Source organism: Sinohyriopsis cumingii, chromosome 3 (genome assembly GCF_028554795.1).
Source record: "Sinohyriopsis cumingii isolate HCF-2022 chromosome 3, ASM2855479v2, whole genome shotgun sequence".
In the NCBI taxonomy this organism is placed as follows: domain Eukaryota; kingdom Metazoa; phylum Mollusca; class Bivalvia; order Unionida; family Unionidae; genus Sinohyriopsis; species Sinohyriopsis cumingii.
Genome location: NC_142963.1, coordinates 50,929,194 through 50,952,181, shown reverse-complemented (window position 1 = coordinate 50,952,181; position 22,988 = coordinate 50,929,194). Strand labels below are relative to the sequence as shown.

At 36.4% G+C, this 22,988-nt stretch overlaps 1 protein-coding gene across 1 annotated transcript; it reads right to left on the bottom strand.

Moving 5' to 3' along the window:
* Nucleotides 1-255: 255 nt before the first annotated feature.
* LOC149802843 (mitochondrial import receptor subunit TOM22 homolog) lies at nucleotides 256-22,063 on the bottom strand. Its single transcript, XM_089952298.1, has 3 exons — nucleotides 21,887-22,063; nucleotides 2,405-2,644; nucleotides 256-1,203 (listed from the first exon to the last, which is right to left on the bottom strand). Exons 1-3 carry the CDS (start codon nucleotides 21,959-21,961, stop codon nucleotides 1,099-1,101), a joined length of 420 nt encoding a protein of 139 aa, XP_089808424.1. The 5' UTR covers nucleotides 21,962-22,063; the 3' UTR covers nucleotides 256-1,098.
* Nucleotides 22,064-22,988: the final 925 nt, after the last annotated feature.

Sequence of the window (22,988 nt, the reverse complement as noted above, 5' to 3'; positions counted from 1 at the left end):
GCAGCCAGTATATTTGGTGGAAGAACATCCCTGGAACAAGCAATGACCATAGAATGCTACAAGAAAGCTTTCTCTTGGGTTGTTTTAGTCAAGACTACTTGCATAGACAGAGGTGAGAAATTTTAGTGATCTATAAAGGCGATTGCCTTAGGCCACTTGGCCACCCTGGGCCAACACTAAGTAGAGAACTCCTATTTTACTTACCCAAATGTACCAAAGAGTAGAGGAAGAAACAGACCAAGAAGCAGTCAATCCTTTAATTTTATATTTTATTATCTTATAAAAAATCTGCACATACAAATCGAGTAGTACAATCTGACACTGCTGGGGAAAACAATATTACAAGCACTGCTAACTTACAAAGTGTGCCAGTCCACTGAGCTCATGAAAAATTTGAAAATAAAGTAATTTAATATCCAGGCATATTATTAATTTTGTAAATTCTGAAATAGTTCAGAACATACCTCATATTTATGTGAACAAAATGTGATCAATCAATCCAATAATGCTTTAATAATAACCAGTGTTGCACCTAAGATCCCAAGAGCAGGAGACACTGTCCCCAGTCCTTAAAAATGGGGGGGGGGATATACAAAATGGACAAAGAAAAATACTCTACATTACATGATGCACTCAAACTAGTTTTGAAATAGTCTTATTTGCTTTCACAACTTTGCCACCTAAACTTTGCTGCCTGCAATAATGTTTCTTACCTTGGACATTTACATAGTGTATAACAATTTATCAGTAATCCATATGAAAGTTTGAATGGTTCACCTGAAAAGATCTGCACCATGAAAACTTCCATTCTTGATTTTACTCTAATTACATTTATTGTTCATTCATTATCAACCACCATTTATTATTAACAATTTCCATTTTCTTTCAAAAGTAATAATTCATTGATTAAATGCCATGTTATTGCTGAAAGTTGTTAACCCAAGAAATGTAGTTCCTTTTCTCATTAACTCACCAGTGAAAATACATTATAAATTATACTAGTAGCTGTAATAACTGACTGCACAAATAGAATCGCAAGTGCCACAGCTCCCATGGGAGCTCTCTTCTTCTAAATGTCTGTTACCATCGTTACTCCTGCTATGAAGGATGGTGCTGTTGTTGAGCCATGATCCCCGGCATCATGCCAGGAATCATTCCATGACCAGCAGAACCTGCTACTGCAGCATTAGGACCAAGAAGGATCTGAAGGAGACAAAACAAGTACACATACAAATATTTTAGAAACAAGTGCATGATGCATTTTCCCCCCCAATAATTATCAGACAGATTTATTAAACAGGATACACATGCATTCAGCATAACACATCATACTTTACTTAATATGTTAAATTACATAACAAAAACTTACATTAAATGGCACACCTGACAAGAAAATATCTGTCAGTGTAGTTCAAAGCAACGTTATCTTGTCAATAAAATAAAGGGTCTAAAAATTACCAACATTTGTAAAAAAAATTTATTTAGATGCATTTTAGATTTCTCAATAAGGCTAAAGCCTGCAAAGAAAATGCACAGCAAGAAAATACATGCACTATAGTGTAGGTCAATTTTCAAACATTTATATATTTTTTTCAGGTAGGTAATTTAAGAACAAAAAAGTTCTCACTACTAAAAACAGGAGGACAAAAAAATTAATTATAATTATTATGGTTTAATGGCATATGTAAAAGGAAAATACCATATCTTGTAACTTCTGATAATTTTAGTACTCTAATGCAGAGAACACAAAGGTGACCATCATTTTAAAGCAAATGATATCAGCTCCTTCTACAACATATTTAGTATTGAGTGCTAAGAGAACATCACAAACATCAAACAGAAAATGAAAAAACAAATCAAATTCTGGCACTGGATATTATAGTTGTTGTTCTTGTGGGGTTTAACGCCATTTTTCAGCACGATAGGCTATACATGGCGGCCAGTATTAATGGAGGAGGAAGAACCCGGAAAACCCTGGAAAGAACCACCGACCCACGAGAAGCTACTGGCAAGCTTTCTAACATGCCCACATTGGCTGAATCTTAGACTTGAACCGCCGCAGACAGAGGTGAGATGGCAGTGATCCGTAACAAAGAGCGCTTTAGACCACTCGGCCACTCGGGGCCCCAGATATTATAGTAAACTAATGTCATCTTCAGTTTCAATTACAAACAAAGTTTCTTTAATTATATGAGGTAAAGGCTTGCATATCTAAGTCCATTTATATCACAGGATACTATAGGGGAAAGAGAAAGAGGCATTTTAAGCTGTAAAAAGCATAAAATTTCTGATATACCCTGAACTAGACCAAAGATGCATTTCACTTGCTTGTATGGGATGAATGACTGAATCCCCAATCAATATCAACACTGGAAATTAAATTGTTTCTTCCAGACCAATTTACCTGTCTCTGCTTTTGCATCTGTTCTTCCTGTTGCTGTGCTCTCTCCATTTCAAACATAACAGGAAGCACAAGAAGTGTTGCAGAGGATGCCACAAACCAAATGATACTGCGACTGTAACTGTAACCCACTTTAACTGATGTTGCAGCTAGATGGGTGGCAGATCCAACAAAACTGCGAACCCTCTCGGGAAACATCTCTGTCAAACCCCAAAGTCTCTCTGCCAGTGTTTCATCAAATTCCTGCAGGATGGAGAAACAATTTACAACATTTCTTACAGTTTAATATGAGTGATAACCTGATTTAAAATACAAATTTACACTTATTATTTATACAGAGCTAAATTCATTAATACTTTTGTAAAATAATAATTGATTTGCAACATCAAACAGGGATCAGGTATTTAAAAACTAGGCATTACCTGGTAATTTTAAATATAAACAAACAATGTTTATGGTCTACAGCAGGATAGTTCTGGTCAAAAGCAGAATCACTGGTCTCGGAAACACTTAATCATGCACATTTGGGGCAATATATTTTATCTGGGGTGCAGAAAATCACCCACATAGGAGTCCTTCATACACACACAATAGTTGGGCACATCATATTCAAAGGCCTACATAGATAATTGATAAAAGTCTTAGGTCTCTATGTGTCACAAGGCTAGGACCCTTGGGTTTTTTCACTTATGCATCAGTAACTAGACAAGGTGCTTCATGGACCTTGGATCAAAGAGAAACATAGTATGAAGTTAAAAGACTCATCTCTAATTCAGCAGGTGAAACTTTTTTTTTTAATTTAAAAAGTTATCAAAAAGCAAATTCTCTGTCCAGACCCCCACCCCCAAAGACATGGATGTGTTTGATAATACACATTAAAAAAATGACACCATACACACAGACTGATGCATAATACACATATATGATCATCAAAATATGTATGTATGAATCTGAATTTCTGCCTTCATCTGAGACTGAAAAATGGCATTCAACTGTTGACAGCATGGCAGTATGTGCTACGCTGGGTGGGTTTCTGGGATTTAATTTTCAGCCCCAAAAAACATTCAACTTGAAAAAGAAATTCTTGCTCTGATATGATGAAAAAGAACCAATTACATCCATTATGTTAGAATTTTTTTAAAAATTATCTTGAGGTAAAGAAAACAAATAATATTCTGGTTTAAAAGAAAATTTTATACAAATGAGGCAAACATTATAAAACTACACAAAAACATCTTGATTAAACCTTGGCTAACCCATAAGCCTTGGTATGGCTTATTTATTTCCAGTGGTGTCCTGGAAGTGGCAACATCTACAAGCTTCATTACAGTCTAGTGCTCAAAGGATTTTTTTTTCAGACAAAGACCCAGGACTGTTAACTTAAAAAAATCTCAAGCCTTTACTCTATTTTCCATATTCCCAATTTGACTTATGATTTACTATTATTTGGCACATAACACTGCAACTGCTGTACTTCAAATATGAAAAGAAATAAACAAAATCATATTCAATTGACTTGTGTGTCTATTCAGATCTGAAAATATATTTCAAGTAATGTTTTCTTCCAGATCCTGATGTCAGCCATAGTCCAATGCTCTATCAATGTCTTCCTTACTCATTGGATCAGCAGTGTTGATGTTCTTAAGCAACTGAAAACATGTCCTGCTTTACACAGTTTTTCTTTACACTTTTGATGATGGTCACAGGTATCACTTAATATGTTTAACCAGTGTTGCACCACACTAGTGTAAGCATGAGCAAGGGCCAGCTCAATTATTATACATTAAATTTGAACCTGAAACATCTTGAACAATGTAATAGCAATTAAACAAGACAAAATAAAAAATAAAATTTCTTAAGTGTTTCTGCCTAAATGATATAGTTGCTGGTCTTTCCTTTTCATCTCACTTTTGCGTAAGGACAGCTCAATTTTAGTGATCCCTTTATTATTTATAAAACCTTAAGAAAAACATCCTGCATTTGGCCTAAACTAACCAGATTACAACAATAAGGTAATCAATTAACAGCTTGTTGTGTACACATCAGCATTAATCCTATTACTCAAACATGCCTCAATACACTGTTTGCAGCAGCTATTGGAATGGTTCTGGTACCCAGTAGACTGGTTTTGGCTGGCTTCTGTAGTGCATGAATAGAACATGTAAAATTACCATTGCCATTTTTATCCTTCAATTTTTTGTATACAAATCTGTTAATTTTCAAAAGTGGTAGCTTTTAACTATAAAATGGTAATACGGTAGACAAACTTAAAAATTGTATTTAGACCTGTTGCCAGTAGAATCACACGTATGGTAAGGTCAAGTGTAGATTAATTATATAGGTAATCTTAGAAATATGTTCCCCATTCATAAGTGACAGGTTTCGCTTTGCACACAAAGTTCAAAGCTGTTGACAGAAGTATCATCAACTGTCCTAACTTTATGCCCATCTTTGATTTGTGTGCCGTGCTTCTCATGACCTCATGCATTTGTTTTGAGATTCTGATGTCATCAACATTTTGTTGACAGTGAAATTAAGTACTAATTAAGAAATATTCAATGAAACAAAATTTAAATACATACTACAATTCAAATGAAAGACAGAATGGAAATGTCCAATTTAACTAATATCATATTTGCCAACAGTCTGTGGCCTGGGGTAAGTGTGAACTGTGTAAGCCAGGACCGCTTTTCATGTGATGGTTTTCTTTACTTTTTTATAAGTGGAAAACTCATAACAGAGACTTCTGTGATGGCCAGGACTATGCTAAAACTTGGTTATTATCAAATATACTGCCTATATAATGCTAGTAAAATAAATCAAACGGAAAACAATAAAGACTGAAATTAAATTTTCTGCGGAAATATTTTAATATGAGGGAAAAATCATTATTATGAAACAGCATGGAAAAACTTTAAATATCATATAATATTATCAAAAGCCTGAAAGGAAAAAAAGAATCCATTCTATTTGTTTCCTTTGATATTTTTTTGTCATTATTTATAAGTGTTTTATTGGAGTTAATACAGAATTCATTTGAAAGAAACTAAATATATTACAGATTGTTGGCTTGACTTCGCTTGTGAAGATTTAGGAAAGGGGATGTCCATGTCTATTGCACACATGCTGGTGGCCGACAAGCCCAATACATGACAGGTACGTCTGTCCACTGAGGCTGCAGGGGAATGTCTGGGTTGTGGTTTGTGCTGCAGATGGTTCCCGGTTTTTTCTTCACCATTGTTTTTCCTTCAAGATGGTCTGTTTGTTTTGTTCAAAAGTGGAAGTGGTCCAGTGAACTGTGCATCACCAGCTTTCAAGGTCAGCAACTTGTGATGCCCATTGGTGGTGACTGATGCCATAAGTGGTGAGGGTCATTTTCAAGGAATCTTTAGATTTCTTACGAGGTGCCCCTCTATCATGGTGGCCAGTGGACAGCTCACCATACAGTGCATCTCTGGCAGGCAGTGATCCTCCATCCTGGACATGTGCCCTGCCCAGTGTAGCTGTATCTTCACGAGCGTGGCCTCAACGTTGGTGATCCTTGCTTGTTTGAGGACTTCAGTGTTGGTGATAAAGTCACTCCAGTGGATGTTGAGGATGGTGTAGACGTAGCGCTGATGAACCATTCATGGAAGCAGAGGTGGTGGCTGTAGGTGATCCAAGATTCAGCGCCATATAGAAGGGCAGTCTACATGACAGCTGTGTAGATGCTGATCTTTGTATCTCTCTTGAGACTGGCATTGTACCACACATGTTTATAGAGTCTACCAAAGGCACTTTTTGCCTTGGCCAATCTGTTGTCTATTTCTTTGTCAATCTTGGCATCGGAGGTTATCACACAGCCCAGGTAGGTGAACTGGTGGACTACATTCAGCTCTGTCTGGTCAATGAAGATGCTTGGTGACCAGTACTCTTCCTTGGGAGCAGGCTGGTGAAGTACCTCAGTTTTCTTTAGGCTGATCTCAAGACCAAAGAGCTGGCAAGCTTCTGCAAAGCAGGATGTTACGCGCTGTTAAGGCAGCTTCTGTTTGGGCAACAAGAGTGGCGGCATCTGCAAAGATTAGTTCTCTAATCAGTTTTTCCAAGGTCTTGGCATGGGCCTGAGGTTGCCATCAGTAAGAAATCGGATATAGGTGCCATCTTCGTCATCAAGGTCTTCTGTTGCTTTTTGGAGCATAATGCTGAAGAAGATTGAGAACAGTGTGGGGGTTAAAATGCAGCCCTGTTTCATGCCATTTGCAATGGGGAAGGTCTGTGACAGGTCATTATTGTTTCTGTCCTGACCATGTTGGTCTTCATGTAGTTGGATGACCATGATAAGAACCTTTGGAAGACAGCCAAGCTTTTCAAGGATTTTCCACAGTTCAATTCTGCTCACCATGTCAAATACCTTCATCAGGTCCACAGATGTGATGTACAGTCATTTGTTTTGTTCTCAGCATTTCTTCTGGATCTGTCTCAGGACAAACACCATGTGCATTGTGCCCCTAACTCTGGAGTATGTTCTTCTGCAATGGTGGGCACCAGTCTGTTCAGCAAAATTCGAGCAAAGATTTTGCCTGCAATGGAGACCCCATGATAGGTTGAGCAGTCAGACTTTTCCCCCTTGTTTTTGTACAAGGCGATGATGACTGCATCTCAGAGGTCTTGTGGAAGTTTTCCTCGCTCCCAGCAGCAAATGGAGAAACTGGAGTTTGGTGCACAATGCTGGGCCTCATCTCTTCCGTATCTCTGGTGGGATACCATCTTTTCAATGCAGCCTTTCCAGTTTTCAGCTGTTCTATGGCTTTTACAGTCTCTTGCAATGTGGGGGCCTCATCTGCACTTCGTAGAGGGCTCTGTATTTGGAAGGATGGACCATACAAGGCTTTCAATGCTTCAAAAAAAACCTTGTATTCACCAGTGTCAGCGTACAGCTGGATTCTTTCTACATGCTATGTCCACCATTCATTTTATATGTCTCGGAGACTGCACTGGACGGAGCTGCAGATAAGGCAGAAGGCTGCTTTCTTCTGTGGACATGATGGTTGAGCGAGGTGGGCTAGGTACACTGATCTCTTTTTGGCAAGCAGTTCTTGGACTTCTTGGTTATTTTCATCAAGCCAGTCTTTATTTTTCTTAGAGGTGAATCCAAGGATTTCTTCTGAGGTTTGCAGAATGGCAGCCTTGATGTGATTCCACATTTCTTCTGGAGGTAGATCTGGCAGAAAGTTAGGTTCTTCAAGTCTAGACTGCAGGCTCTCTTGAAAATCTATAACTATTAATAATACAGGGATATCATAATTTATTGATCTATACATCTTGGGAAAGTATAATCTAATTACAGATGCACTTTTATATGTATAGAAGTATTATATTGCTTCATGTATATTTTGTGCTATTCACAAGACTTAATGTCATGTAATTTTTAATCACATGCATATTTGACTAATATTTAATCGACGACTTTATTGTATAAATCTTTTTATGAGGGGAGGTGTTATGTATATTGAATTTGTATTACTTGTTTGTTTTTATTAATGATTATATATTACATAAATTTGTCATTTGTACCTGACCTTGTTCAAAATCAAGTTTACTGTGTACCTGACCTGGGGTATTTATTTTCTCAACAACTTAATACTTCTCTCTGAGAATCATTAAATTACAGACCTGCCAACCCTGACGAGTCTGTCTCAGTAAGGCAGTTGCTTATTTTTCTCATCAGTTTTACCAGTTTTCAGTAAGGTGAAACAAAATATCACAAACTGCTATTGTAAAGCTGGAAAACATAACTAAAAGTTTGCTATGCGAAACATGCAGCAATGATAAACATTATGTTCAAAAATTTGTAAAGTAAGCGTTGACTTCATTTACCACTAGTACAGCTGCATAAACTTTAATTCCAAACCCTATGCAGCTCAATGGTTTGTTGCCATCTCTCAACTTGACATTAACTCTTTTCCATTTCACAAGATGGCGGCAATCATATCTCCCGCCACAAGACATACTCAAACTGGCACGTATTTCCAATAAACGTAATTGCGTCCGATTTCCAATAAATGTAATTGTGTCCCTTCCGACTTTTATTCACAAGAATCTAAATATTTCTTTTCATTATTCTGTGTTGATTATTAACATTGTTCAACAGTCTTATTTTCCCTTTCATCTTATGGACTAATTCAATTCCCATTGTATACCTATGCAAACATCATATTAAAAATTCAATAACTTAAAATTTCTGAGTGCTCATGATCAAACCTTTATTTATCGATACAGATGAAACCTGACTGTCAGCTTCTCTGTAGAGGAAAGGATATGAGCTGTCATATTTTCTAGCCCTGCATGTGTTTGAAATGTGCTTTCAAGAGTCAGGTGCTAATTTTAGTAACAGTGTTCAAAACTAAAGACTACTAAAGGACTGAAATTCCATCAACAAAGTCTCTTTTTTTCACTTACAACTAGGATAAGCTCTCAAAAGATTATTTTTCCTAAAACAAAACTTACATTATGAACCAATCCAGTCCAGCCAAACCCATATATACTCACTCTATCTTACGTTCACCCATTTCCAGGCTGATTCCCATTTTTCCATATACATGTAATTAGTACTATTTGTCCTTAAACATGCATTGCTTGCTGGATGCCATTTGTAAAAAAAATTCTATAATCAACAGTTTGATCATGCACATGCTTTGCATGAATAAATAGGTGCAGTTTAAAGTGTCTGAGGTGCTGTTGTAAAGTTAGTCTGGTTCCCTAACTAATTTCAATAATTATAATATGAAAACAGGATCCAAATCAAACAAGGATGAACAAATTATCCAGACTTTTCAGCAACGACCATTTTTCTGTAGTTTTTGATTTTATGCCCAAGTCCATATTTTAAGGGTAATTTTCTTAAGACGACAAAATCAAAAGGGTTAGCAGGTCTGTTGTTGTTGTGGGTTTAATGCCATTTTTCAACACAATATAGGCTATACATGGTGGCCAGTATTAATGGCGGAGGAAGAACCTGGGACAACCTCGGAAAGAACCACTGACCCACGAGAAGCTATTGGCAAGCTTTCTCACAGACCCACATTGGCTGAATCCGAGACTCGAACCTACGCAGAGGTGAGATGACAGTGATCCGTAACGGAGAGCGCTTTAGACCACTTGAGGCCCCTGGTTAGCAGGTCTGTAAATATTATAATCATTACCTATGGAGGTAAACATGTCTATCTCAATCTGACTCAAAGACAATGGTATTCCCCCATGGAAAACCTGATGTACTTTATGTTTGCCATGTTCTTTGTTATAATTTTCATAATAGACCTGGACCATTCCATTGGCCTAGAGGTTAGAGCGCCCGCCCCAGAAGCACATGGGTTCGAACCCTGGCAGAGTCATACCAAAGACTTATAAAAATGGTACTAACAGCTGCCTCCCTTGGCTCTCAGCATTAAGAGGTTAGTTTTAGGACTGGTTGGCCTGGTGTCAGGATGATGTGACTGGGTGGGACATCATACTACATGTCTGCGGCATGATGCCCCACTGCTAGACATCACTATAAACTGCGCCACTGCAGACATCGTAGCAATGACTGAAAAATTGTTAAAGCTACATACAAAATCCAAATCACATCACACAGATACTAAAAATGACATTTTAATACTAAAACTATATGATGGTACATTGCAATGTAAGATACGTGTCATATAATGCAACCACCGATTTCATGTATTCAGGAATTAAATCCCCAAATTCCCCCCCCCCATTTATGGCTAGCTTCATAAAGTACATCTCCGTCAACCAGGAGTTCAGAAATTTATTTTTGACACTCTTTACATGCTTTGCTTGTAGTGAATTGCTTCCTAAATCCCAAGAATTATCACTGAATGCTGTAGATTTTTTCTCTGCAAGCAAACTTGGATCTCCATTCCCACCAATGAAACTTACACAAGTCAACACTTGGCATTAATGTACCATATATATAAGCATTAATTACCATCATTAAATTTAAAGAAGGAACAAAGAAACATATCACAGTGCATATGTGCCCCCCAAAACTCATTCGGAATAAATATGTTATTTAGAAAGCAGTGTTATATGCATATATGAGTTAACAATAAGGAAATAAGGTGGGGTATAAAATGTGGGAAATAGTTGTCACATGTATGGTAGCTTGAGACCACATTTGAACTGTTAACATAAATTCACACCCAATTTAGGCATAGTTAGTTATAACAAAAATAGCATTGTTTATTTGTCAATCAATTGCTAGTGCTTTGACTCACTGTAGAACAGGCAGTTTCTCTGAAGTATGTTGAAGAAGCTTGAGTCTAACTTTAAGCTATTGTGCAGTTTTGGCACAGCTGACCAGAATATGAGATGAGGGCATGTGGAGGTGGGGGGGTGATAACGTACTTCACAGGGAGAAACAGCAAGAATTTTACCTGTATTGGACCCGAAACATTGGTGAATATTTAGTGAAAACGATGCTTAAATATGACCAAAAAACTTCCTGATGGTAGCTCCCAATCTGCGTGTTTTCGGATTCAATCTTTCAACTTCATTTTTGAAAAGATTTATTTTTTGCATAACACGCTGGAATAACTGTACGGCATTAACTAAATTTATTGTACGACTATTATTTTAGTTCTTTGGAAATCTTTGTGTACATGTGAAACTTCAACAAAGAAAGTGCATTTTTTGTTGGAACGTATTCGGATTTCTTGGAACTATTAGAATTGAAAGGACTTTTAGGAAAAAGGAATTCATTCACCATGTTTTAAGTTAATTTAATTCTTTCATTCCTGTATTTTGAGAAGGGAATTATTTTCAGTTATGCAAAACTTGTTTGTTTTTCTATTTCTTGTTGCATAATTTAAGTCCCTGGAGTTGTAACATGGGATTGATGGCAAAAGTAAAAGATCAATTACCCCGTCTGGATTCATGTTTGGTGACACACTCCTTCAAAATATCACAGACAGTTATAAATGAATTGAAAACTAATGCCTTGATACATATATCACAGAACATCAGCTTTAACTTTGTATCATATCGCAACCACAGGCGCCCAAGTTTCCAGCTGTCGAGACATTTTTGGGAACTTTTGACCCATTCATCATGATGTGGTGTTGCACATGAAGCATTACTACCATCACTACATGTAGGTGATGTTGGACTGTCAGGTATAACATCAGGTTCAAGGATTGTGTTGTCTGATGAATTTGCACTTAATCCAAATGCTGTTAATTTTGTTAACTTACTCTTATGATGAGATGATGAACATGCAACAGTAAACTTTTGTTTACCCATGATAAAGTTGCACTGTTGACAGTATATAATTCTGATTGCGATTTTTTCCATTTGCTTTGTATTTATACACAGCAATTGGTACTTCAAAAATAATCAGTTTTCTCTGAAGTTTCAGCAAAACTATTCTATTGGTACATTTTTAAAAAAAACAACAGAAGGATTAGCCGTCATTCAATTAATTGTAGCTGTTTCTGTTTGCGTCTTCAGAGGTCAATTCGACTGAAGGTATAGTCTGGTAGCATGACTGAATGTATCATAGTTACGATGTTGTAGTCTCAACTTGATTTGTTGTGGTTGAGGTAGGAATAGGGGTACTAATATTAGTTTATCACAGCATACAGTACTTAGGCCAGACGTCAACATAAGCGAATTATGATGTAACAATGCACGTAAAGATAGGTTTATCAATAGGAATAAATGATTTGTTTAAGTAACAAACAGATTTTAAATAGACCTTCAAGGACCGTGTGAACCCTGGAAAAACAAGGCTGAAAATGGAAGCAGTTATCAAATGAACTAATATGCAGGCAGTTCAAAAGAATATATCAGATCATGAAGGTAAAGGATATTTTACATGTATTTCAACAATGATATTGAGTAATTCTAGTATTTGATAAGTGGACTATTTAATTTCTTTCAGGATATTAAGAAAACATGCTCAAAATCTGATATAGTACGATGAAAAAGCGCTGGGTGTGAATCACACCCAACTGCTCCGTTTATATACATAGGCTCATATTATTACTACTAGGCATAATTGTGACATTCCAATCTACATCACATGGCATTTATTTCAAAGGCACAAACAATGGATGTACTTTCAGTAATAGACAAATATGGACATGTATACTTGCCAAAATGGTAGCTGGCAAAGAGTTTTGAGAGTTAATAAACATTTTTCAATGATCAGTTCAATTAAGTGGATATGTCTGAACACAGTGTATGGTGATTTTAACAGCTTCAAGCAATATTACAATATAAGTGTTACAATTCACATTAAGGGTACAAACCATGATAGGCTGAGGATATGATAAGTAGAGGGAATCATAAAGATAATGGGCACATGGGGATAAATATTAATAACTTACTACTGCAGTCTTTAAGCAGCTTTAAAATAAATTTCTACATTTCATCAGTGGGATGTTTTCACTGGTAAATTTGACTTTTTTTACAAGCCACCAGTTTGTACACTTAATATATAAGAGGGGTTCGATATGAAATTAGAGAGGCATCAGGCTATCAGATTCTTTTAGCACTGCATGCAAAATAACCACAAGTTCATCTTCCCATTTTAGTTGCAGTATACTCCAACGCTGTTATATCATGGTCTATATTATCGCAGCAAAGAGGATCTTCTGAATAATTTTACACACGCCATCTAGAGTTGTTTATAAATGTAAAGTCGTAGCCAGTAAGGATGCAACTATCACATAGCATAAATTCCTCTAAAAAGTCAACATTTTCTACAAGTTTACATTGAAAAATAATGAACATCATCCTTTTGTAAAGTCCATGCAATTCAGTTGATTATCATATAAAAAAAACTTCAGTCAAACCTGAATTGGCATTGATGTTTGATGATTATGCTTCATATACCTATCATGACATACATGTCCTTACAAGTATGAGCTTGGAATTTAATTCCATGGTAACCAACATGCACCAAAAGTTGACAAAATTTTGCTTACGATCCTACTTCTCATATATAAATGAGAATGCAATAACAGTTAAACTTTCTTGAAATCAGTAATAATTCAATAATACTACTAGTAATAATAACTGTAAAAATTTTATGTTTATTTGCAAATGTTACACTTAAACTTCATAATAAGTTAAATAATATTTGTTTCTAATTTGCAATATTGTTATTCATGGACTTCCACTTTAATTACATTTGTGTTTGATTTGATCATTGAATCCTTTCGTTTCTTGTGGAAATATTCTGCTAGTGCAAGGATGGACATTCATTTTTATATGTAAGTTGCAATTTATGTTTATTATAATACATGCGTACTATCATACTTAAGTTAAGCAATTACCGCTAAAATACAGAGTTGTTCGCCCATGGTACGTTAATCTGGAAACAGGAGTCTGACTCCTGTCATCTGGGTGAGACACTAGACCAGCAAGTTGTTCTCCACCTTTTTTTTTTTTTTTGACTGGCGGCGGAGACCAACGTTATTCTGCACCACTCGTGCTGAGCCGTCCGCACTATGTATCTTTGGATGATCGGACCGCGTGCTATTAATTAATAAATTTATTTAGACTAACCTTTGTATCCAGACGGTAAGTATAATCCCTCTTCTAATGGTCCACAATGTTAAATCCTTTGGAACACACACTTTTTTAGTATAAATCCCTGTCAGAACAGAACACCTGTGTATTCATCGGCTGTTGACCTCAGATTTGAATTACCCACACATGCGTGTAAAGCAGCATCACCACATGGTAAGAGTAATGCGTGAAAACTGTCTTGCGAGACATATATCATTGGGAACTTGCTGATTCTTGGGTGGGAGCTGTGTCGTTAAGGCAGAAATTTAGGAGAGAGAGAGAGACGTCATGTCAGAAATGTGAGATAGAGTGAATGATAAATAAATTGTAAAAAGACCAAAAACTGTATTCAGATGTGAAAATATGTTACACAATAATAATAATAATAACAATAATAATAATAATATTAATTTATTATTATTACTGGTGGTAGTATCTTCAATCATATTTAATAACATTTACAATGGTATAAATGGATTTTATGACATACATACATATCTACATATTAATACTTTACATTACTGATAAGAAGAACAAGGTATCGCTTAACCGGCTTGAAGCAGCTGTTCCATTTTTAGTGCCGTTTTCATGATATTTGTGCTTGTTGCCTGTTTTCATCTTCGTTGTTGTGTTCATTATGTATTGGCTGTTAATTTCGTATGTGTTTCTTCATCTCCTTGTTTTGGAAACGACAATAATTAGACTTTTTCTCAGCTGTCTTGCTCCAATGTTTTTGAACAAACCGCCATCACGTGATACTCACCAGTCAACTCATTTATGCTACCATGGACCCTCATTAATCGCTTTAAATGTTCACTCCTTGGCTCTCCACACTACACTGTGCTCTAAACGAACTGGGACTACATTCATCATTACCTAAATGTAAACAGAAGCAAAAAAAGAAACGTTGTTTCAAAGCTGCCGGTGGAGAACAGGAAGAAGAATTCCAGTTATCTCCCTTATTTTGGCACAAGCATTTAAAAAAATTTTGACCGTTAATTTAGATAACCTAATTCAAATCCCAATTAATTCGTCAACCTTTGTGTCAACTATCCAAGAAATACCTCTGCGCATTGCATTATTCAATGCCCAGTCAGTCAGTAGAACCACCGGTAAAGCGCACAGAAATAGTTAATTTTATCAACGACCAAAATGTTGACATATTTTTCGTGACAGAAACATGTCTAAAAACATCAGGTGATGAGCCCAAGTGTGCGGATCTAACACCCACTGGTTACTCCATTTACTCCATCAAGTTGTTTCCCCGTAATTCTCGCAGAGGTGGAATTGCTGTCATCACAAAGAACTCCATGATAAAACATCTTAACTATACCACAACATTCCATTTCGACCACATATCGTTTGAACTAGTCCAAACCACACTCACACTAGAGCAAAGGTCAGTCCATTTTTTCTGCCTATACCGCCCTCCTCCTAGTAGAAAAAACAAGCTGGCTGACTCTCTCTTTTTGGAGCAGTTTCCAAATCTCCTGGACTAAGGAATCTCGATAAGTGGCAACCTGATTATTCTTGGAGATTTCAACTTTCACTTTGACTGACGCGGAAACTCAAATACATCAAAACTCATAGATTCCATTAATGTTTTCAACCTCAAACAGTCCGTTAACCAAACCACCCATAAACATGGTCACATTTTAGACTGGATTCTTCACAGACCTGATGATAACATTCTACAGTCCTCCCTGGTATCCCATGACCTTGCATCAGTTCACATCTGCATTATATGCCATCTTGACGTATCAGTCCCTAACCCTCCACCTTTATCTGCTACTAAGAGAAACTTCCTTATGATAAATAGAACCAAACTAATGCACGACATCCAAGCTAACCTTACAACTTGCTTACCTCCTACTGCAGAACAACTCGACAACTGTCTGCGTTCATTACTTGACAAACATGCCCCAGCTACCAAGTGCAGAGTATCAATTCAAAAGTGTTCTCCATGGTATAGCAGTGTTAGGGACCAGCTTCACACTACTAAAAGAGACCGCCGTAAAGCTGAGAGGCTCTGGCTTTCCACCAGACTCACTATTCATAAGCAAATCTATGAAGTCGCTAAGAAGAATGTCACAAATATAGTCCATGCAGTGAAATCAGCCCACTACACTACTAAGATCATGGAAAGTTCCAGTTGCAAAGAGCTCTTCAAGATTACTAACAAGCTAATGTCAAGGAACAAATCAACACCACTTCCAACTACCTTCTCTCCAGTCGACCTTCCAGACATGTTTGCAAATTTCTTCCGTAACAAAGTACAAACCATTAGAGATAAGCTTGACACCACAATTTCAATTGACTCGTCGTCACCATACATTTGGGATACAGAATTTGAGCTGCAACCATTAGCAGCATTTGAACCTGCCTATGGATTTCGTACATACAATCCTGATGAGGAGTGCACCAAAGTCATGTGAACTTGATCCAATTCCAACATCACTGCTGCTTGACTGCTTAGATCCAGTATTGCCTTCACTAACTGATGTTATTAATACCTCTCTCTCATCTGGGGAATTCCCATCATTTTTCGAAACTGCCATTGTAAAGCCTCTGCTGAAGAAACCAACACTAGACCATAACAATTTAAAGAACTACCGCCCAGTTTCTAATCTCCCATTCATTTCAAAAATCTTAGAAAAGGTTGTTCTATCCCAGCTTGTATCTCATCTAAATTCAAATAGTTTTTTAGCAATGTCCAATCTGCATATTGCCCTTGCCACAATACTGAAACAAACTCTTCTAAAAGTAGTTAATGACATTCTCTCTGCGTTGGACAGCGGAAAGATTACAGTCCTCACCCTCCTTGATTTGTCTGCAGCATTTGACACAACAGACCATGATATATTACTTCACCGTCTCCAGCATGTATTTGGCATTCATGATACAGCCTTACTGTGGTTCAAGTTCCTACTTGGTCAACAAGACACAAATTGTATCTGCAAATGGAATACACTCCAGCCCAGTTGATCTATGTTGTGGTGTTCCACAGGGGTCTGTTCTTGGACCTGTTCTCTTCATTATGTACACTCAGTTGTTCTCAAGTGTCATAGATCATCATCTAGTGTCTCACCAATTGTACACTGATGACACCCAAATATACAAATCTAGCCACCCAACTGAAGTTGATGCTACCATCCAAGGTGTAGAGAGGTGCATTTCTGATGTGAAATCATGGATGACATGTAACAAGCTGCAGATGAACGATGATAAAACTGAGGCCATTCTGATCACAACACAAAGACTTTCTTATTAATATCCTTTACCTCAAACAATAAATATCAGCAATGCCAACATTAAATTCACACAATCAGTATGAAACCTAGGTGTTACTCTGGACAGTACTCTAACATTGCACCAACATATCATGAACATATGCAAGGCTGCATATCTTGAGCTGAGACGTATCAGCTCAATTCGCTAATATCTTTCAGTTAATGCCACTAAAACACTTGTGTGTTCATTAGTACTTTCAAGACTGGACTATTGCAACTCAATTCTGTCTGGTTCATCTCAATATCTACTCCAGAAACTTCAAAAAGTTCAAAACACAGCTGCTCGGATCATACTTAGAGTACCATGATCAGAGCACACCTCCCCGCTGCTCTGTACCCTACACTGGCTATCCATTCGATCCAGAATCAAACACAAAATTTGTTCTCTGTGCTACGTTTCACTGTCTGACTCTAGTCCAACATACCTATCTGACCTCACCCATGTGTACACGCCAGCAAGATACTTACACTCCTCTTCTGACAATCGTATACTCATTATTCCCACTATGAAAACAAAGTCATATGGACAGCGTTCTTTTGCATACTAGGGCCCAGCAACATGGAATGAATGGCCCACTGAACTTAGACACAAAGACACAGTGATCACATTCAAGAGGACTCTCAAAACTCACTTATTTCAACTGCAAGAACAAACTTAAAGACCTAATAATGTTTCCTACCTGAAATATTCTCAGCATGTTTTTAATTTTTTAATGTTTTTCTAATTTCGTGTTGCTTGTATTCGTAATAATATTATTATGTTTCTTATCTTATAGGTGTTGTCTAATGTTGTAAAGTGCTTAGAGCTTCTAAAGATTAGGCGCTATACAAAGTCCTCATTATTATTATTATTATTATGATGAACATTATTAATAACATTTGCAATGGTATTTATGAATACATACATACATACATACATATTAATACTTAACATTAATTATAATATGATTAGTATGATGAACTTTATTAATAACATTTACAGTGGTATTTATGAATACAAACATACATGCATACATACATATATACGTATGTTATAATTTTACACCATAACTTACAACATGGATAATGTTATATTTTAATCAAAAACAATAGTTTCTTCTTCCCTTGTGACCACGGGTCTTCAAAATTCCTTAATAATTATGTCCTGTGTCTCTTTATCTGTGGAGGAATGATACATTTCAATCAAACGTGTCTTTGCTGATTTTTTGCCTCAGTATACTTGGTCTCCCTATTCTTCAGTCAACCAGGACCAAACATTTAAAACAGCACTGCATGTTCTGAAATAATAATAATAATAATAACGATCCTTTTCATATGAAATATTCCCCCGCACTGCTGGTATCAGACCATGTACATCCAACTCACCTCCCCATCTCCTGTTTTGACTGCAAATATAAACTTTCTCCTTCATATTTTAATCCCTCGTGAAGCAAATTGTTACTTACAGCATGATTAGTATGATGAACTTTATACATACATACATACATACATTATAAACTGACATGTGAGTTAGCGATAATTTTGTTGCTTTTGTCAAATTTGCGTGACAATTTGTTTATGCGTGATATGTATATGTCTGTGTTCTTTATTCTTGCTTCTGAGCAGAAATTCTGATAAGTTATGTGATATCTTCCAGGGATTTCTCTTTAGAGTTCCTCATCCTTCAGTACTCTGACAAAAGTTTCAATATCCTTTCTTCGTGAAAATGTTGATTTTCCGGTCTGGAAACTTTCCAATTCAGAGACTGTTGTAGAATATATTTTGTCTAGAACATGGCCAACCCCACCAGCCAACTTGCTATGTCTGTTGAAAGTGGCGTCACTCAGCTGATGACCGGCCAATCGTAAGCTTTCTATAAAGATAATAAAAAGTAGCATTAATATTTTAACCTCCAAAATTAACATTATGTGGTAGTTTTCAAATTAATGAACACATAATATATTAGACATCAAGAACATCATGTTAAAGTCGTATTTCCACGAATTACAAAATACTGCATATACTAAGACTTCATATATTTATAAAACACAATTCTTCCAATTTAAAACCATTAATAATAATTCCGTTATCAAATGATTTACCTTTGAACTCCTTGCTCAAAAAGTCGTTGACTAGGTCAACCTCATCATTGCTTCCGGCACCTCCTCGATGATTAACTGTTCTGTTCCACACCAAGTCTTGCTGCATTCTCTTTGATACGCACCCAGACAAGTCTGCAAGAATTTAATCTGCTTTGTTACTTAGGACTGTTTTCTCATTGTTTAACTGATTCTTATACACATTTACTGCTACTGACCCACAAATGAAATAAAGATGTTATATACTACCACAGAATGATCACACTAAATTAAAACTATTTTCTTCAGAATATTGGACGTATGCATCTGATGATTCTGATATAGTCCTAATGGGTATTCAGCTGTCACTTCCTTGATGTTCCAAAATTATTAAATATAGGTGACTTTTTTTTTTATAAATGAACCGATATAATCTTTACTGCGGAACTTTTGTAACATCCAATTAAACACTTGTCATAACTTTTATAGTTTATTTTGACTTGCTTTTTTGATACTTTTTGTACAGTAACCCTAAATCAAACACTAAGTGCCGCAAAAAAATGGACCAAAAAAAGTATAATGCAGGAATTTTTAAAACTACTTTATGAATAAGCAAACATTTAGTGGATTTTTCTTGTATGTGTTTTATCATGGATAACCATTTTGTTCTTTATAGTTGCTGGGAGAATGAACTAATATAGAATAATTACAGTAATAAAAGGCTTCAATGTAGGTTGTTCCTTCATAGATGTTAGATGGAGTTAGCTTGACCTAACTGACATATAAAGACATTAATGCTCTGAAACAAACATAACATGGCTTACTTGTAATTAGATTGTGCCGCAGGATAAAGTATCTTCTGTGGTTAATGTTGTGGAATTTGACCATGTCTTGCTTCCAAAAGGACACCATTGATGGGCCATCATTTTCTCTGACAGCATCTCTTCTTACTTTATCTTCCATCCCTCTGACGAGAATTGTCTTTGTATACTCAAATTTTTGGTCGACAGCCTTTTCACTTACCGAGTCTTTCTTGCTCTTCCCTTTCTTACATTTCCTTCTTGATATCTTTTTGCAATTATAACAGACATATATATGTATCATGCATGTATTTTTGTATTCATAAATACCACTGTAAATGTTATTAATAAAGTTCATCATACTAATCATGTTATAAGTAATGTTAAGTATTAACATGTATGTATGTATGTATGTAACGACACAGCTCCCACCCAAGAATCAGCAAGTTCCCAATGAAATATGCATCGCAAGATGGTTTTCACGCGTTACTCTTACCATGTGGTGATGCTGCTTTACACGCATGTGTGGGTAATTCAAATCTGAGGTCAACAGCCGATGAATACACAGGTGTTCTGTTCTGACAGGGATTTATACTAAAAAAGTGTGTGTTCTAAAGGATTTAACGCTGTGGATCATTAGAAGAGGGATTATATTTACCGTCTGGATACAAAGGTTAGTCTAAATAAATTTATTAATTAATAGCGCGCGGTCCGATCATCCGAAGATACATAGTGCGGACGGCTCAGCAAGAGTGGTGCAGAATAACGTTGGTCTCCGCCGCCAGTCAAAAAAAAAAAAAGGTGGAGAACAACTTGCTGGTCTAGGTGAGACACCATATGCTGTTTTATTTACATTTATGGGCTTTGATTGACTAAGATTTTTCATGAAATAGAAATAGTGAAATTCAAATAAACTTTACAAATTTAAAGTAAGCAACAATAGCAAAACAACTTTAATATATACTTTTCTGCGTTGTACCAAACTGAAGTTACGGGCTCCGAAACGTGCGATTTTCGCTAAGTTTTCCTTTGTGGACACTTCCGTGCTCCAATGATAATAAGAATAACCTTTTGAGCCAATGATATTTCGGCGTTGACGTTAGTGCCGCCTATTTTGAAAATAGAGATGCATGTATACGATGTGTTGTGCAGTGAAGAAGACAATGTATAATACTTGCATGGAACAGGATTCCTAAAGTTGAATCGAGTTAATCGTAAGTAAAAAACTTACTTTTGCATCTACCGCTGTTCTGTAATTCAAGAAGGGATGCACCACAGAGTTGAAAACATTGTCCATATCGCTCTTGTTACCGGTTTTCAGATGAGCACGGAAGTGTCCACAAAGAAAAACTTAGCGAAAATCGCACGTTTCGGAGCCCGTAACTTCAGTTTGGTACAACGTAGAAAAGTCAATGATGGCTTGATGGATAGAAAAATATCTCTGAAGTAAAACAAGCCATATAGTATGGTCGCGTGCCTTTAAAGACGGAAATAGCAGAAGGAAATCGAGGGTCATGGGTGGAGCGAAGTATTTGGAAGTTCCGTACCTTCTCTCTTATATATTATGATAGAGAGGGTCCTATGTCAGAATGGGTCATCGGTGTAATCTAAAGTATTTTTGTCACTCTGTATGATTTTTTTCCTTTAGATGATTGGTTTTTTTCCTTAACATCAAGCTCGCGTCGAGCACCTGTGGTCTACAGTAGCCCTACAATGTAACACGTCCAGAGGACACGTTTGACCATGTGGTCCGTCTTTAAAGTAAAGATAATAATACCTCACCTCATCATCGTCGTCGTCGTCACTGTGAGCAAGAATCTGCTTTTTCACAGCAGGAGGATCATGTTCAGACGCCATATATATATATTTTGTAAAATATTTGTACTGAAAACATTCAGCGTGCGTTCGTCCTCTAATATCGTGTTTGCACACTAAGTTACCTCCCTTGAAACCAGGAAAATTCACACACAAAAGGAGGGAGCAGAGGATTTATCCGCGTTATGCACCAGAAGCATAGCTTGATGCATATCATTTGACAGGATTATGATATCAGTTGTATATCCCCTTTTAGATTAAATGCACTTTGTACTTATTTTAGCTTGAAGAATCATAAACTATGTGGAATACATAATACCTTGAAATCTATCGTGCAAATGACAAATTCCTTAACAACAAATTATCTAAAATTTCATAATTTTAAAGAAAATTTAAAATTCTTTTCTCAGTAGAACTGTTATGAACATATGGTCATTTACGGTTTTCAATTATTCTACAGTAATATATACATTAAATCTAAATATTGCACCTTTTACATCAAAATATATTTCTCTTGTCTGTGAATATTTTAATTACCAGATTTTACCCGATTTAGTTTTAAAACTTCATGCCACAATGAGAATCTGTCAAACAAAGAAATATGTTCAGCTGCAATTTTGTGGGAAGAAGAAGGCGAGACTGTACGAGAATTGTCTTACTTAAATTTATAATAATAATTTAAAAAAATACAATAACTCTATTATATAAAAGAGATCCCAAATAAAGCAAGCAATATGATAGAGCGTTAAAAATTCGCTGTAGTTGGAGCAGAGGACACGGCGATTAGAAACGTTACAGAACAGGAACCTAATAGCTATTATAAGTGAAAGTGAAACATATCCTTGGTTTTTCAATGCATCGTCCTAAAGGATACGTGGCGAGCTTATAAATATTATATTCAACCTTGCAGAGCTCTAAACTGCACCGCCGTAAAAAAAAAAAAAAAAAAAAAAAAAAAAAAAAATCAATGGCTGGCCCGTATGGAAAACGGCACCAAACTACCCAACGAGGAAAAGGAACGTTTGAACCAAGATACTATAGGCTGCCAGCACAAACCAAGAACCCATTT